General features: G+C 36.4%; 1 protein-coding gene across 8 annotated transcripts in view; it reads right to left on the bottom strand.

Moving 5' to 3' along the window:
* Positions 1-18,522, bottom strand: part of ZFYVE28 (zinc finger FYVE-type containing 28) — a 159,622-nt gene that overhangs the window by 29,617 nt on the left and 111,483 nt on the right. For 5 of the 8 annotated variants that reach the window (XM_032987426.2, XM_032987429.2, XM_042808340.1 and 2 more), the window contains exons 8-9: positions 12,022-13,380; positions 2,121-2,225 (exon numbers count right to left, since the gene is read on the bottom strand). In XM_032987426.2, the coding sequence (XP_032843317.1) occupies positions 2,121-2,225; positions 12,022-13,380 (1,464 nt within the window). Of the gene's footprint in view, positions 1-2,120; positions 2,226-12,021; positions 13,381-18,522 lie in introns of those variants that run through there. The other 3 variants (XM_032987428.2, XM_042808343.1, XM_032987430.2) reach the window with 2 other exon arrangements.

Here is an 18,522-nt window from a genome sequence, read left to right as displayed (position 1 = left end):
AAGCTAGTTTTGCTACCAGAGCCAAATTGTTTGAAGGCATTTGGGTATTTCCAAAACAGGCTGCAATCTGACTGTACAACTGTCAGCCTCAGTGTTGATTATTTAACAACACAAAGGTGTTGTTTATGATTCACATTAGGTTGAAAGGCCAAATAAATGCATCTCAAGAATTCTATGTTTAGCTAATTATTTTTCAGATAGAATTGCAAATATTAGATTTAAATTTCTAATTGTTGTTAAGTGAAAACAGAAAGAAATTTAGTACATTAAAGTGGAACATTTCCGAGGAAAGAAGAAACAATAAAAAACCCAATTTAGGATATGCACATGACATCAGAGAGAACTTAGTTATTTCAGAAAAGAACATTTTGTAGAGATAGTGTTTGCAAAGAACATGCCTGTTGTAGTAAACCAATTATACAACTTTAGAGAAGTTCTTGAATAGTCAAATAAAACTATGTAACACAAAAGAACAGGGGACCCTCTTAAAAATAACATTCTAAAATATAATGCAAATAGATGTACTGAATATTACATTTCTACGCACACAGATCTAGGAACACGTTACCATGAAGCAGTTAGACTTCTGAGGTTTTTTTTTCTTTTACGTCATTAAAAAGAGTTTAAACTTTTTTTAAACTAAGTATTTCAAAAGAGGAAATTCATATTGGTAGAGTCAAATGCGCACTTAGCTATTTTTTTTATTGGATCATAAACCACAATAGCTAGATCTCTAGTAATACCAATCAGATACAGAAAAATAGGCAACTTGGATTTATATAATGCTACAGTTCAGCGGACAAGAGCACAAATGCACATGTACAAATACTGCCTTATAAATCCACATCAAGCAAAACAAAATTTGAAAAAAGGGAAAAGACAGATCTACTTTACCTAAGCATCAACACAGCGGCAACTACAATACTAACATACAAAGACAGTACAGTAAGACCTTGAAAATAGGTGGTGCATCTAATGAATACTTACTTATTCTCAATGCTCGAGTTATTCCTGAAGAATAACTGAGGTTACTTCTATTGTCTGTTTAGACAGCCCTGTGTGAAACACTCTCTGATGTACACGGTATTTAAAGGAGAGCAACTGTTGCATGCAGGTAAATTGGGTTTTGTTTGAAGAACAGTCAAAAGGAAATGTATTTCAAACTTAAAACCATGAAGGACAGTTCTAGTTGCATCTTTCTGCCCTTATTTTAAAACTATGAAACTCAAAAAATTGAGCCTGAAAACAGACACATTCTAAAAAAATAAATGCATACATATATAATAATATGTACTGTTTCCTCTCTCGCTATTAGAAAACATATTTTACCCCCTCTTTCTGTCCCCAAACTTAAACAAAATTGGGAATTCCTGAAGTTCAAATGAAGTGCTGGGTAGAGAGAAACAGATGAAAAAGGGAAGCCAAAAAGCAGGGGAAGGTCTACCTTGACTGAAATAGTGGTATTTCAATCTGCCTGCACCAGACTAAAAATGTTACTGCATACAATGTATGCAATAAATTACATACATATATGTTATGCAAACACTGAAAAAAAGCAAAGAACTCATTTCTGCTTTAGTTAAATTCTTCTGCCCTAAACCTTATTCCTCTATAAGTGCTCTAAACAAAACTAACTGAAGTTAAAACTCTCATGCAGTTTCAGAATATGAGATTATAAACTAGTATTCTTACCAATTTTGGCCAACACCACCATGGAAGTTAAATTATTGTTAACTGGAACGCTCCCCTCATTTTACTAGGTGAAACAAAATGGAAAAAACGTGTTTTCTAGAAAGCCAAGACCTAGCTAAGACAAATACTTGGTACTTTCCAAGCTAAAACCTGAGGTCTCTCAAGAAATGCTATATGGACAAATAAAAGGGAGATCATGGACATATATTATTCATTGCTGTATGGATTGAAACTTCTCTGTAAATAGTTGCCTTTCAATTACCACAGCACTGGAGAAAACTGCTAGGGAAAAAAAAAAGTACCTGCTGTTCAAAAGGAAAAAATACTCATAAGTGTTGCTGTCACTTGATTGTTAATTCAGTGAAAATTTTTAACCAAACATAACCCAATACCATTTGTCAAATCTGACTGCAAAGTGATGTTATTACCTCAGAGCGTATATGCTGGAGAGACTACATGTAGTGACAGAAACACTCTCATAGTCACTGCTGGAGATGGAGCTGAGGGGGGAATCACATAAGCCATCCTGAGAACTGAAAAAACATACGGAAACAAAATGAACTGCTGAAGCGAACAAAGGTAAAAAACAGAGCACTGTGATAACTCATGGCTTGTCATGGATTATACAGAAATAAGAGTGAACTGGCAGTTGCATTTTTGCTCTTCAGAGAATGATACACACCTATTCTGTTTTCTCCCTAAAAGGACAGACAATTTGGCAAAGTCAGTGGGCACACATCTTATAAAAATCTTTAATTTAATTTTGCCATACAATTAAACCATTCAGGAAAGAACCAAGAATCTTACATTTTCATATGGTATAGAGGGAATAGCATGCCCTGGCTGGCAAGTGTGCGTTAGCATTTTAACAAAGACATAACAAAACTGAGAGTTCATAAAGTCACTGCTTGTTTCAGGCCAAGATACCTAAACAAGAAGCTTCAAGAACTTCTAAAATATTGTGACAAGTTTGATCTACGTTTCCTTCCAACAGGAAGGACATGTCTGTGAGAAAGCAGGAAGCTGACTCTTCAGTGAAGGATATGAAGATAACATACCTACCCCTAACCCTGAATTTGCTCAGTCCCTGTAACTGCCATACCTCAAATGTACCTCAAATTTTGTGCTTTAAACCAACAGATGAACAGGCAGGAGCGGTCCCATGGCAAACCACTGACACTTCATTAGAGGAAATACAGTAGCTACTAAGTAAAAGGATATGAATAATTTAAATGAATGGTACACAACTTGTCTCTGACGTCCCTGGGCTAATTAAAAGCTTTTAAATACTACATCATTTCAGATCTTACATCATATAATCAGCAGAGACTAGGATTAGAAAATCAGAGTAGTTCTGTAGTGCTTATGAAACTATCTTGGAAAGACCAATTTTTTGTTTCAGTATCAATTTACTGCTCAGATACTGGAAACTCTGCACGCTAGAAAAAAAATATACTACATAAGAAAATGTATGATCTTGAGCAGAATTAACAAAGTTGCATTGGATCTAGACAGTGCAGAAGAATCATTTGAGCCTGCTGAACTCAAATGTTCAGTCAACAGAAATCTTTAGACAATGCAGAGAGAATCCTAAGAAATACCTTCAGTTAAGAAATGTAATTATATGAATCAGGATTATTTTACCTTAATTTTCTGCAACTATTAGATTTTTTTATGCTCTTTTGATTTATAGGTGTATGCAGGGTACACATTCAAAGTAGCTACAACCCAGAATCTTTTCTTCTACTAAATTTACTATTGTAACTGTTTTTGCAGCTAGAAGTCTGGAAGAAGGCTTAAGGGGAATTCTTCAAAGCAGTGTATGGAAAGTATGTGCTCTAATCCCACTAAGAAATAATAGGATTTGTTTGCATACCTCCCACTAATCGCTTGGAAAATGTACCCCTTCATGTTCCTCATTTCTGATTGCCAATTTAAAAATAAATCCCAAGCGTACTATGCTGTAGTTGAAAGGAGAGCCGTCACAACTGGAAAATAATTTTATCAGACTTGAACAAAAATCTATTTAACTTTCATTCGTTTTATATCATTTCCCTTGCTAATTTTGCTCATTATGAAGAGATATATGCATTTAAACAAAGGCTTACTCTTTTATAGCTCATCACCTTTACCCATCCAATCTGACAATATGGTCATGCTACTAAAATGTACTTTTACTATCTGTTTTATGGCAGCCAAATGATATTAAAAAACCATTAGCATGTGATTTCACAGCATGATTGAGCAGGAGAAGCTGTCTCGCAAAGATGAAATGTATTGTTCAGAATAAAGTAGTCTTTGAACAGCAGAACCAGGAAACAAGAACAACTAGCAAATTCAGCACCTTCTCTCTCACCTGCCTGCCATTTCCAGATTTATCCAACGTAACAATCCTGCTAGGTGATATAGGCAGTAACACTTTTTCTGACAGATGTCAGGTTTGCTGTCCTTCAGTACTTTCTGTGAAGCTTTGCCTGATACATTTGAAATCCAGTCAAAATATCTCAGTTACCAGTACATGAAATGAAATTATGAAACTATTTAAAAACTTAAATTCAATTTTCTTGGGTTCTGGTTATACAGATTTTGTTTGTTTTGTTTTAAAGAATTTGAGGGTTTCAGCTCTTATGTGCAATCTGAAGGGCTAACACTTTTCCTAAGAACTCAAATTTCTCACACTTCTTTGGGGAGTTGAATGCTTTACGCTAAAACATAAACCAAACCAACCACCACCCTAAGGACCATCTCTCTATTACGAGCAGATATTATTTATTGTCAACATTGTCCCAAGTCACTTCCTATCCTGAGCTAACTTTGTGGACTGGACATTCCAAGCCAGAAAGCAATATGATAAAGGTGGCACAAAGCGTTGGACCGTGATGTTAATTAAACCTGTTGAGTAACCTCTGAACAGAATGGCATACAACCAGCTTACATTATCAACAACCTCAAAACTATCTTTTTCATCTTCATAGATGTTCTCTGATGAGCTTACAAGCCTCGCCTCATGGCTCTTATTCATACTACTTATCCCCTCACCTCTAACCACTTGCTATCAGTGTAACTTCTCATCAGCTCATCTCTTTATCAGCCTTAACACTGCCATTCTAAACTGCTTCATAAGGGCCTTTATATTCCACTACTCCACATTCTACTTGGTGCACAAACTTGGCCATGCTGAGCCATCCACTGATTTCAAGATTAGATATCCATCTGGTCAGTCATTGTTTGGCAATGTAAACTGTTTGAACACACTTGACAAATAATGCTCACAGTGATTTGTAATAAGTTTGTTGTAATAAAGGCTGTGTAGTTTAGATAATTACCATGTGTAAACATTTTTCTCACTCTTGTGTACCAATACAGATTATTATTTCTGGTACAAAAATTCATTTATTATTTACAGCGCTTATTTCTGATTCATATTCAGGCTTTTACTCTTCAGATCAGAAATTCTGTGCTTATTTAGTACCAAGAAATGGGAATACAATAATGATAACTGTTTTATACCTTCTCAGTGTTATACTAAATAGCTTTTAAAAAACCAAACCAAACAAAAAAAAAAAAAAAACAAACAACAAACAAGCAACAAAACAAAAACCCAAAACAAACCAAAAAAAACCCAAAACAAACCAAAACAACAAACCCCACAACAACATAATGAAAACAAAAAAAACAAAGACTCCTGACATACTCGCTGCATCCTTCTCAGTACACAGAGACTCAAGATACCTTTTGCAGAATTTTCTTCTCAGTAATTTCTGCCTGAAGATTTGCTCAGTTTTCCTAAGATTCTGGTAGATTCTGAGGTGAATTGACCTGCTTTTCCCAACTCATGATTTCTGTTATCAGCTGATGGTAGCTCAGCACACATGTTCATTAGCGCAATTAAAAGCAGAGAAGGTATGTGCACACTGACACATTCTGTTGCTGATAGCAGCTAACCCCTTCTTCCCACAGGAGCCCACAGGTGACCTGAACTTCACCACATCTCATGCTCATTTGAAATTAATGCCATGTTGGATTGGGACTCACAGGACTGTTTAAACTGGGTAAGGTGGCACAAGTTTGTTTAATTTGTGGGGTCTTAAACACCTACGGTGCTGTTTTGAAGATTACATTACATGGGATAAAACCAGCATCCATGCTCAAAACAGAATTCTTCAGCACTTCTGACACGGGGTGATGCGTCTGCCTCTTTACATGGGATACTGTCAGAATGAACTAACAAACCATTTATTTAAAGCTGTTGGCCTCTTTCTGTAGCTAGTCTAATTGAAAAACAAACTGAAAGCCACCTTTATTTATCCTGGTTTGTGCACTCTTTCCTACTTGAATGTGTTTCCAGCCTCTTACATTTAATTAAACATCTGGCCATTTCAGGGGAATGTTATTACTTGAGTTACAATCACATTCCATGTTACATTAGATAATCGGCACAGATCTCTGTGTATCCCACACTACATGAGAGCTAACTCTAAAGCCTCATGTGTCAGCTATACCAAATCCACTCAAATAAGTGGCTTTTAGAACTGTTTTACCTCCCATACTCAGTTGGGGAATCCATGTTGGGAGTTAATACAGGTCACTGTTGCTGCATTTGATACATGGACCTAGTAAGAGGGATCCGGAACAAAACACTGACACCTTTTGTTTGCATGCTAAGGCTTCATAACAGGAGTCATGTTACTGGATACTGCACAGAATCAGTGTTCAACAGACAGTCAAACACTGACACTTTTGAGATGCGTATTGTTAAAAAGAAGGGGAAAATGGATTGAAAAAATTCATTTATACTTAATCTGATTTTGGCCAGTTGCACAAAGAAAAGAAACAAAATACTAGAAGGGCAACAGAGGAGTTTCAATCAACAGCCCGCTAAAGGATTGCTTAAAGGAAGTTTTGCAGTTGAAAGGCTGATATTTGGTCCCATTCAACTACTATTTCCTTATAGCTGATGAGAAGTTTCCTTATTCCTGAATAGCTAGTTAAAAGCCAGATCAATACAAGGCACTAAGCAGATACATTTTTGTTTTGTGAACATGCACATCCGTCCATTAATTTTTATGGACAAAGCCACTTCATCATGTAAAGACACACACAATTTTCTTAAGTCTTACTGTGATGGGAATATTATAGGGAAAGCATGAATTTAAGATATTTAATCAAGTTACTTTGCATTGCAGTATCAATTAACCTAGTTTTGATAAAGGGGCACTTATAGAATCAAATCCTATAAACTAAAAAACAAGCTAGAAAGGTAATTTGTGTGGGTTTGATTGGTTGGATTTTTTTGTTTTGGTTTTGTTTTGTTTTTTAATGTAAATGCTAGCCATCCCAAAAATACAAATTCTTCTTTTCCATGCATTTATAAAGGTGGAATGACTTATCTTAAAGTTGCTGTACTGAAAACATGCACACATCACATGTTGCTAACGAGTGAACAAAATACAGGCAGAAAAATCAAAATTAGAAACCAACTGCATAAAGCAGGCGTTCATCTGTTTTACAAAGTCATTCTACTATGCTGAGGAAATGTATTATATTTATGTACTACAATAGTCTATATTGTAATATACTTAAAATTTTAATATATACCATCTTAGACTACAGAATTGCACCACTAAAAATGGAACAATCTGAATACCAAGCTGGAGAGGAATAAATTATTCATCTTATTCTAGAATTGCAATACAGATCAGCAAACAGCAAAACATGCTTTTCCAATGATGCCTCATTCCTCCTCCATACATTGCAAAAGCATATGGCAAAATATTCTGTTTTTTTAAGCCCCCACAAATAAATGCAAACAGCACCAGCATCTAACAGTTGATGGACACAGAGCTTCCAGAAAATTTGAACATAAGTTATCCTCACTACCAATTTCAGCTCCTTTTGCCAGTTTTCAGATGCACTGTAAAAGGCTTGCAAGAGTACACTCACCAATAGATCAAGGGGAAAAAAAAAGTACAATTTAGGCTACACATAATAGACCTGCAGCGAAAAGGAGAGAAACTGCACTTAATAATCCTTTTTTATATAAGAACTGTTCTAAGGTCAGTATGCAGATAAACAAACATGCAACAGAACCAGGTATTTAAGACTAAAACATGAAAACACCAGCATTGCATGACAATATGCAACAAGATGCCAAACTTTATAAAACACATAGAAGAATTAGCAGTTTTACAAGGACTCTTCAACTCTGTAAAGAACAGAAAGCCAAATATTTCCAAAACACCAAAACAATCATGATGTTAACTCTTAGTAATTTTCTTTCCCCTTGGCAAAAGCAGGCAAAACACAATGACAGAATGAGCATTTTAAAAATCTGTATAGCTTGCTTCCAGCTGAAAACGAGGGAATACTACATACAGATCGAAAGATTGGTTTTGGTGTTAACTCATAACCTTTTTACCCCAAAACACCAAAGCTCCTTTCTCATAGGCTTATCATCTTCTGTACTGTTCTGACATTATTTCCGCCCTTTAACAGTTCGTTTTGCTACATGACAGCCTTTACTTGTCATATTGTCCCTCCAGTAGATCAGATACTGTCTTGTATTTGCATCTCATTAATGCTGCTGCCCAAGACTCTCAGTGCTCTCGGTGTTTTGTCTTTGAGATACTTAAAAGCAAATAACGGAGAAAGACGTAACATCAGCTATGACTTAAAAACCAAAGTAGTAAAGATATATCAATACCTAAACCTTAAATAGATTATTTAATCTATATTTAAACTCCACTTACTATTGAGACTAGATTGAAAAGCCTGAAATACCAAGTATTTCAGATTTAAGGATTACTTACAGTAAACCTGACTGGGCCATTGAAATAATACCTATAATGTCATATCACATAGTATAAGAACTGATTTATTAAAAAAAAAAAAAAAAAACCCCAAACAGTTTGTGTTGTAACATACACATTTGACAGCTGCTTCATTCAGACAAGGGAAAGAAAATGTTGTTCTCCTAGTTGGTGACTTACAGTAACTAGAAAGTAAATACATTTATCAATTTGATGAATGAGCATATCCCTGCAGCTATTTCATATATATTAGATTACTTATTGTTCTAACTAATGGGTCTATCATTCTGAAAATAATCTACTGTCTCCAACATTTCCCCCATGGTTAAGTTGGCATTCACAACCATGTAATAGGGAGCAGTCGCAGAAACCTAATGTGATCTTCCAATTTAAAAATACCATTGAAAAGCAGTGATTAGTCACCGCCCAGGCAGCATGAGTAAGAAAAGGTCCATAAAGTTCTGTTTTGTAACTGAATTATCTCTTTTTCTGATGAGATGACTAGTGATTCAGAAGCAAGAACCAAATCTATATATAGATATATATATGAGAAAACTAAGGATCTACACATATAATTTTTTAATCTAGTCCTCAGTAGATCCCCAGCATCTCATCTCCCTTGGAATATACTGAAGGAGTTAATATTAGAACATTTCTAAATAAAGAAGCAACAATCTAGTAACAAAATACCTCCATCCCTATTTCTCCACTTCTGCAAAAATAGAATATTTGCCAATTAATAACAGATGTACTGTAGTCCAATAACGAATAGACAAAATTCCATGTAATCAACAAAGTAAGTGGAAGACGCTATGGTAAAAAGAGACAAAAGCCACTAACTTGTTAACAAAATATCCAAAAATAATCACCCAAGAGTTTTAGGACAACTCAAGAATTAATCGGATGAATGATTAACCTCTCATTTAAAACTTCCTTAATGCCTGGAGTTTAAAGGCAGCAATTTCTAAATATAAAAAGGACTCCAAGGGGATTCAAACAACTCTAGTTCTGTGAGCCAAGCAACTCAGAATGTATCAAAAGCTGAAACAGGTAGGCAATAATGACAAGGTCTGCCTGGGAAGACGTAACATGGCTTTTGCAGAGAGAACCTCTTGGGAGCTCTCTGAAAGGCTCAAGAAGCTTGTGAAGAACAGCGATTTGACTGGCAGCCTCTGGATTTCCAAGTAGGTTCTGTCAAAATACTTCAGTAAAGGCTTTCTCAAAAACTAAGGAGCTATAGCATAAGAGGAAGCAGCCCAAAATGGATAAATAATTCTTAACCATAAATAGGGAGGAGTGGTTAAATGAACACTCCTCAGAAGAGCAGGATGTCACTGCTGAAGTTCTTTAGGACCCTGGGGGTTTTGTTTTCACATACGATCTGCAAAAATGGAGAGAGCAATGAGGTCTGAAAGGTTGCTACCAATGCAAAAGCATTCAGGGTAATAACAAGTGCAGACTGAAGAATTGCACAGGAACTTAAAGTCTGAGTAACAGGTAATAAAATAGCAAGATGAGATTCAACTAGTAAACACAGGGAGAAAAACTTTAGCATCAGATATAGACTGATAGCCTCGAAGCTCACAAACAGGATCTTGGGGCTTTGGCACACAACTTCAAAAAAACATCAGCTCACCACATGGAAAAATATCCAAAGTCTAATATTGGAAGCCATTGGAAAAACATTTTGAAAAAATAATTATGCCACTGTGCAAGTACATGGTTTGCTCATATCCTGAGTAAGTGTAGTTCCGATTCCCTTATTGCTAAAAGAAAACGGCATAACTGAAAAAGGTTTAGAGCAAAACAAAAGGAATGATCAAAGATATGGATGACTTTTGATTAAGTAGACTGTGACTTCTCCAACCTGTAAAAGTAACCATGTAAGCGTAGTGTGACTGAGGTCTACAAAATCACAAACGGCACAGAAGGACCAGGCAGGAACTAGGAGCCATCCAACAAAGCTGTGAAAAGCCAGGTCCAGAGGAAACAAAAGGACAGAGGAACACAGACCTGCAGAACTCTCTGTAAAATGACAATTCTTGTAAAAAGTTTATATATAATATTAATGGAGGCTGTACAGGTAAGTGGAGATGATGATGTTATATCCACAAACCATGGGAGGCTGAAAAAAGAAGCTTATATATGTAATTTCAGTTTGTAGACTTGATCTCACACATTTCACTTTATATCCTACCCAAGACAAAAATCAGTAGACAAATCGTCTGAGTTCTGTAAATGATGTATGATTTATCGGGACAGCAATTAAGCATACAGTAATTACTTTTAAGTAATATTCCACTTGAGATGTTGCAAAAGCATGAAATGTCAAAAGGTATTTGTGAATTACTTCCTACAACGAAGCCCATTCAGAAATTCTGTTTTAAGGCCTTGAATATGATCAGACTTGCATGTCTAAGGTAACAAATACTCAATAATGAGGAAGATAAAATTACCTTTTCAAAAGTCAAGTTTTGTGCACACTAAATTGTGTTTTACCTGTAAGAGGAATTAACTCCAATTCTTATATTGTGGTAATACTTTATGGTTCAAGCTACCCCCACAGTATTATCCTGAACTCTGTACACATATAACAAAAAGAGAGATCCTGCATCACACACACCATCTCCACACTACTGACAAAGTAAAGCACAAAGGAAGAAAGCTGTCACAGAAATACAGAAATCAACAACAACTTCTATTTAATTTCTTTCCCCTGTTTTATGATATTAATACTTCAGGGAAACTGAGGGCATTATTCACTATAAAATAGGTTATTACCTAAACAGTAAAATGAAGTCTGGTTTCCTAGTGATGTATGTAGGATCCTTAATGTCTAATCAAAGCTAAGCTGAAGCATGGCATTTTCTTTAACTGTTATTATGGTCTCTCGCTGTTATCTAACTCCTTATTGTCATTAAATATGTAGACCCTTAATCCATGACCTCTATTGTTCTATCAGCTTTGGTTGAAATGGTCCAATAGGTTTAAAAGCTGTTTCTGCAGTCTATTAGGCTCTTTCAGCACAGACATTCACAAATACACTCATGCCCACAGGCAACATGATCAGATCAACCCCATTCTCTCAAATGAAGCTAAGGTAAGATGTGTTTTGATCCCAATTTAATCCCACGCACTGATGCAGAAGTTAACTTTTCAGTATCTGCCAGACACGCGTTTCCTGCAAAACAGCAGAGTACAACAGAGGTAACGACCCAGGTAACGTTTAGCAGCAATGCACTCTTTGTTGCATTAAACTGTTAAGATTACAATACTTGATTTCAATGATATAGAGACATTATATGATTAAAATTCAGGTTTCTCCAAATATTTTACAAAAAAAGCTGATCAAGTCCAATGAAAAGCTACTCGTATTAAAAATGTATACTGAAAATTTCTTTATTCCTGCAACACACTATTTTCTTTAAATTAACATTAATTAGACACCAATCACTAAAGTACAAGGATATAAGAATGTATTTACATGCAAATTACTACCAAAACATCAAGTTGCTCCTACCTTGAACTAGATCTTGACTTCACATCTTCCTTTGCTGTTCTTTCACTACTAGCATCTTCATTGTTGTCCAGTTTTTTCTCACATAGTTGTTTTCTCTTCTCCCACTTCTGCTGATTTGAGATGCTTTCTGCTTCTTGTGTGTCATTTTCTGCTCCTACCTGTGAACCTGAGGAATGTGCCAGGCACTTAGAGGAGATTGGCAGTTTTTGCTCTTCTCTGCCAAAGTCTCTTTCTGCTATCAAAGCAGAAGTTTCAGGGTTTAATGTTTCCTGTGAAGGGACTGAATTGTCCAAGTTATCTACATGGTCCATTTCCTTACACTTTACTAATGCGTATGAAGCATTTACAACACCTCCTGCAGAATGTTTAGTCTTTAAACCTTCAACACTGTCCTCCCTGCTGTCTTCACAGCTGCCACAACACACACAGGAATTAATTAGACAGTTTGTGGCAGCTATACTGAGTTTATGGGATTCATCTTCCTCCTCATTTGCTAATGGATTAGCAGATCCAGGAACACAACTAATAGCTGCTTCCGGAGTAGTTACCGGGGATTCTGAGCTAGAGGGAGATTTAGGATTGAATATTACAGTAGCAGATATTTTCATTCCCCCCGTCCTGTGAGCTATCACTTCCGCCATTTCTGCATCATCAGCATATGCATCCCAGCCATTGAGGTATAACTGTGAGTCTGGACCTTCTAGACAGCTGCATGAATTCTGAACTGAAATGCCAGACATCTGTTTGCTATCTTCAATATTGTTATTATTGCTTAAGTCACTTTCAGCATCTTTTAAAAGCAAAGTTTCCTCTGTCTGATGGCTGTTCTCATACAGCAAAGCATCTCTATATTGCAGGTTCTGTTTTGAGTCGTGGCAAGGGTTATTCACCCAAGCAAAAGTATCACTTACTGAATCCAACCCAGCAAGAGCTTCTCCTGCTCCATCTAGGTCATCCATAAAAAACACTCTGTCCTCTTCATCAGTTAAATTGTCAAGATGGTGTCTTGTTGGTGAAGCTTCTGTGCTAGAACTATTTCTTAGGCTAGGTCTGTGAGCTGGAGACTGACAGATGCTTGGAGGGGAAAGCAGAGAAGACATCTCATCTCCAACTCTGTGTACCATCCTATTCAGCTGTTCGAGCTCCTGTTCATCATACTGCATAGAACAAGCCAGCTCAGCCTCTGTGTTTTCAGCTTTTGCTGAAAGCTCCTTAGCAGGCAAAGTCGCAGTTATAGCCGGTGTAATGACAGAGGATACTTCAGAATCTGCTCTGACAGGAAATTCTACATCTTGAGAGATGCAGAGGTTACGTTCCAGTGTGTGCAGTTCATCCTCAGTTAATGTCTGAAGTAGATCCCTGAAAATGAAGAAATACACACATCACTTTGCATTTACAATCATAGGCGGCACTGGTGTTATAGATTTTAAAAAAAGCTTTTACTGTTAGTACAGAAATCCAGAACTTGGGGGCACAGACTACTTTCAGCTGTTCAACTCAAGGTACATTTGGCATTCATATTCATGGCACATATGATTGCTAATGCCTGAATTTGAGATTACTCATGCAAATAACCAAATCATTTAAATCTTTGCGATGAAGCCACAAAATAAATCAAAACACACCCAAACCCGGATCTTTCAACCTCCCATCTATTTATAGTGGAAGTGTTACCAACAATTAGATATATTTTGTCATTTTAATTTTTTCATTAACAAATTTGACTTTGAATAGCAAACCAATTTGCCATCCTTCCTACTACATTCTGAAAATCGTTCTGCAAAAGAGTATCACAGAAGTTTTACACCATTATATTGTCAGATAAAGAGAGTTAATTAAATATAGTAACAGTGGTGCCTTGGAAGCCTCTTCACAGAAATAGGGATTGGAAGATGGCTCTCATGCCTCAGACACATAACTCAGTCATTAGGGAGTTAGGCTTCTGCATGATGTTAAGAGTCAGGCAGGCCTAAAAGCAAACATTTAGGTATTTACTAAACTCTGTTCCCTCCAGACATGCAGCATCTCCCATGTTATCAAGTGTCCTCAGTATTGTAGTTTAGGACTATAAGCACCTAAAAACAAAGTGTTATTTGAGGCTGTAACATTTAAGTACTTCATAACTTTAAGCCAAATCCATAGACACAGCAGCACTTAATTTTAGGTCTGAATTTGATTTACAATATGCTTCTCAATTAGAAACCACATATAAAAATATCCTCTGTCAAGAAGTGCTGTCAACATTTTCAAAATGGATGGGAAAAGCAAGACCTTCAGCTTAAACAGAGGCCATTATTCCTCTTGTGTTTAGAAATCATTGGCTAGCAGGTGACAGAGCAGGTGTAATAATAAGCACATAGTAAAAGAACTCCTTTAAAGTAGTAACTTCAGTCTAAACAAGAGGACCAAAAAAACCCCCAAAGAAACAATCAACACCTCTCACATCTTGATTTCCAGTTAACGGCTTGCATTCTTAACTCAGCGACCCAATATTTTTCCAAGTACTATCACTAAAAGATCAAAATGCCTAAAAAATACATCACTAGTATCTGACTTGTATATCAGCTACCCTACAATTTAGAAAAAGGGAACAATTTAGATAGGCATGCTTAAGTCAGAATAAGTATAGAATATACATTTTTATGGTTATGTACATTCCATACAAGTAACATCTTTATTTTTAAAAAAAGTTCTTCTTTCATATAGGAGTTATATGACCCTGAAAAAAATTCTAGGCCTATGGAAGAAGTACCTTATAAGAACAAATGTACCACTGTATCCTCCCCTTTTCACTTGTTTCCATATTCTCTGAGAAGTCAGTATTTCTTTAAATCATTCCATATGCATCTTTGAGTCCAAAGTCTGATGATTTTTTCAATCATAAATGAATAAGAAAGGGAAATAGGCAGTCTCCCTTAGATCCACTTACCTAATGAAGCTATAAACCACTATTGCTATCTGGCACACTAGAACATTTTAAAATACCTATGCATTCCTTTCTTTTGTTTAAACACTATATAATGATATCATCTCATTAGTTAGACCTTTTATTTAAACAGTAATCAGTGTCTGTAAGAGATTAAGCATTTTAACATCACCATAAAAACGAACTGACAGAGAATGGTTTAAGTTTTATGGTCAACATAAAAAATAGCTGTACTATTTATTTTTGAAAGAATTATACCAATATAATAAAAAACATAGAGTAACATGATTTTTGCCACGAGGCTTTGTATTATGAATTTTCAGTTTGTCAGTTTTTACAGAAATGCTGTGGTATAAGATTATATAAGCAGAAACAAAGTAACATGGGATTTTAGAAACAGGTGTTCTAAAAACAACAAACGGAGTAAGCACACAAACACAACAGTGAAGGGCTTAAGTTTGTCCCTCACCTATGCAAAGATATTAAAATACTTAAGAGATTTCTGGGTCAAGCCAAGGCCCATCAAGTAGAGAGGCCTTTCTCTGATAATAGATACTAAGGAAGAGCCTAAGAACAGGATAAGCACCCAGCGATCCCTGCTGAGTGCATCCTACTGGCTTCCAGCAGCCTGTAGCTCAAGGATTTCTGAACCAAGGTGGTATCTTTGTGTTCAGCAATCCTCAGTAAACTTTTCTTGCATGGATGAAAATGTGTGTGTCAGGAACTGATCAAAAGTCAACTGCTTAAACATCAGTTGGGCTTCTCCAAATACCACAGTCATACCCTCTTCTCAAAACACGAGATAAGAATTAGCAACTTCTACAAAAATATACTATACTAGCAACATTCAAAGGTATTTTCTTTCCATCCAAGCTCATCAGCATAACTGGGGATGAAGTGGTCCCAGGGAAAACCAAAGATTGAATCTTCTGACTTTCAGCATCCAGTCTGGGGCTATACTCAGTCTCCAGAACACTGCATGCCAGCATTCAGGATTCTTGGGTCTCTGGGTGTGCAGAGGTGCTCTGCTTCCTCTCTGAAGACACAGAGAGCCTAACTGCCCAGACCTACCTGATACAGATGTCACACATTCACTGTAAAGTAAGTGCTAGAAAATACAGATTTACTTCATTGACTTGAGCAATGAACTCTGTTTCTGCCAATAACAATGCCTCAAAATTTAAGAACAATTGTGTGTAGTTTTAAGAATAAGAAAATAAAGCTTGATTAAAAAAAAATTAAAAATAAATTAAATCAGCTGACAGTCCTTGTGTCTTTTTAGGTGAGTCAGATCCATGCTGCTTTGCAAGAGCTGCTGTACATAATCAGTTGGATTACACGTGGTAGCCCCCCAGTCCTATTATTTCAGTAGAGAAATAATCCTGCTTTAAATTCAAAAGAAATACGTTCTTCCCAAATCAAACACCTGAAATCTTGCTATTAACAAATACAGCTTGTTCTAAAAGAAGTTCAGACAATTATCTTCTCTTCACTGGATAAAAACCCCTAGACTTACTGGGCTGTTTTAAATACAAGTTTCCTTGCAAAGTGACAACTGTTTGATCAACAGTTATCTTTTGATACACTGTATATTAGATTATACAGGATTCCCTGATAACACCAAGAACATGGCATGCTTTCAAATGCCTGTGTAGATATGGAGAATAAAAATTAATGTCAAGCAGCATACAGAAAGAAATGTTAAATCTCACTACTGAAAGTTTAATACTAAACAACAGGCATAATTATTGAACCATAAGGTTTGACTAAGCTGTAGCTACTTCCATGGATCATTTCCTTTCTGCTGAAGGATCTCTAATTTGTCACTGGATCCAAGCAAGTGCTGTGGTCATACAGAAAAAAATCATCTCTCCCTCTGCTTTCATTATTTAGAAGCCACAGGTGAAGACAGCTTCTGCAATCCACCCTGACACCCTGTGCTTCCTTCTCACAAAGGCTTTAGAAAATGCGCATGTTGAGGTTTCACCTGCTTTTATTCTTTTTGGCATAATTACACAGGGAGGCAATCTAGCCTTGAAAATATGAAGAACATTTTTCTTCCAGTGGCTACAACCACTGGCAGAAAAACAAGGCAAGTTCTTAATATGTACTCTGCTTGTTACAAGCAGTAGTAGAAATTTACGCTCCCTATCTCAAAACCAATAAACACAGTTTACTGCCAAAACTGAGGGTGCAGAAATTACTTCTTCAAAGATCTGAGGCCAGATGTCCATTTGAAGACAGATTTGGCTAAATAGAGGCCAGGGCCACAAAAACCCAAATGCACTGATCTCACACATTCTCCAAGCCTCCTTCATTAACTTTGCTCCTATTCTGACTAGAATTTTAAATTGTCTGTTTCCAGAGAACAGCATCATTGTTATTGCCAGTCTGTACTTCAGTTCATGCTTTAAACAGAGCATAAACAGCTGTCTTTATGAAGCTGCCACCATAAAAACATGATGCAGGTACAGGAACACAATATGCATCCTCCTGCTTCCACACTGCTGAGCACACCAAAGTCTGCAGATCTGCTCTGCTACATCAACGCTAAGCAATCAACACTGATAACAAGTTCACTGGTTCTCCTTTATGGCAAAACTTAAAAAAAATCAACTCAAAGTTTTAAACACAGCCATCTTGGAATAACTAACCAGTTTCCCCCAATCACTGTGCTCACTTTGAAAGCATATGAGTTTCCCACCCCCCCAACATCCTTGAACACATTGATAACAGGTATACTGCATTTGATTTCTAGTCGATGCAGAAAGGTTTCAGTGTACTTAAAATTGGATCCTCTGATTCTGCACCACTTGATCTGCAGTCTGCTTGATTCCGCACTGCCAAAATCCATAGGGGCCCTGTCATCAATTGTAATGGTCCAGAAACATGCACCAGGCAAGCAGAGAGCGCTGAAAAAAGGGCAAAATGACGGAGTACTACAAAACCCCAGGTTGGCTCACCTCTGATAATTTCCATATAGCAGTCTCAAATGTATATATAGCATAAGTAATATTTTACCACTAGAATGTTCAGTGTCACAGGCATCTAAATTAAATTTCTATGCATATACCAGATGATATGATTTGTATGCTTAACTAGGCAGATTACAGTAGTTTGACAGAAATGGTTCAAATATCTTAGTTTAAAAGGAACACAGGTAACACTGCTAGATAATTATGCATTGGTACATATATGAAACACCAATGTTGATGTTTTACATCTAAAATAAAAATTAACATGAGCATCTGGCTTAGGTATTAATTAAAGCACTCAAAGTCATCATTTGCTGCTCAAGCTTACCCAAACCTAAACAAGAACCTGTACTGCTTTTGCTCAGTGTCTCCACAGCCTCTATGGTTTTCCAAGTTGCCAGACACCAATAGAACACCAAAAATTTTCCTAGCCAATAAGTATTTTTCTCTGCTAGTTGATTTAATTATGTGGATCCATATTAACACAGTACTTAACATACACTTTAATGGGAGGGATGTTTAAGGATAAAACTTAAAAATTATCTGTAATCCTTCAAAATAATCAGCTGTGTATTTGGTGTTACTCCATGAGTTAAAATA

This window comes from Tyto alba, unplaced genomic scaffold (assembly GCF_018691265.1).
Source record: "Tyto alba isolate M040663 unplaced genomic scaffold, T.alba_DEE_v4.0 Super-Scaffold_6, whole genome shotgun sequence".
NCBI classification, from domain to species: domain Eukaryota; kingdom Metazoa; phylum Chordata; class Aves; order Strigiformes; family Tytonidae; genus Tyto; species Tyto alba.
This window is presented reverse-complemented; position numbering and strand designations above follow the sequence as displayed.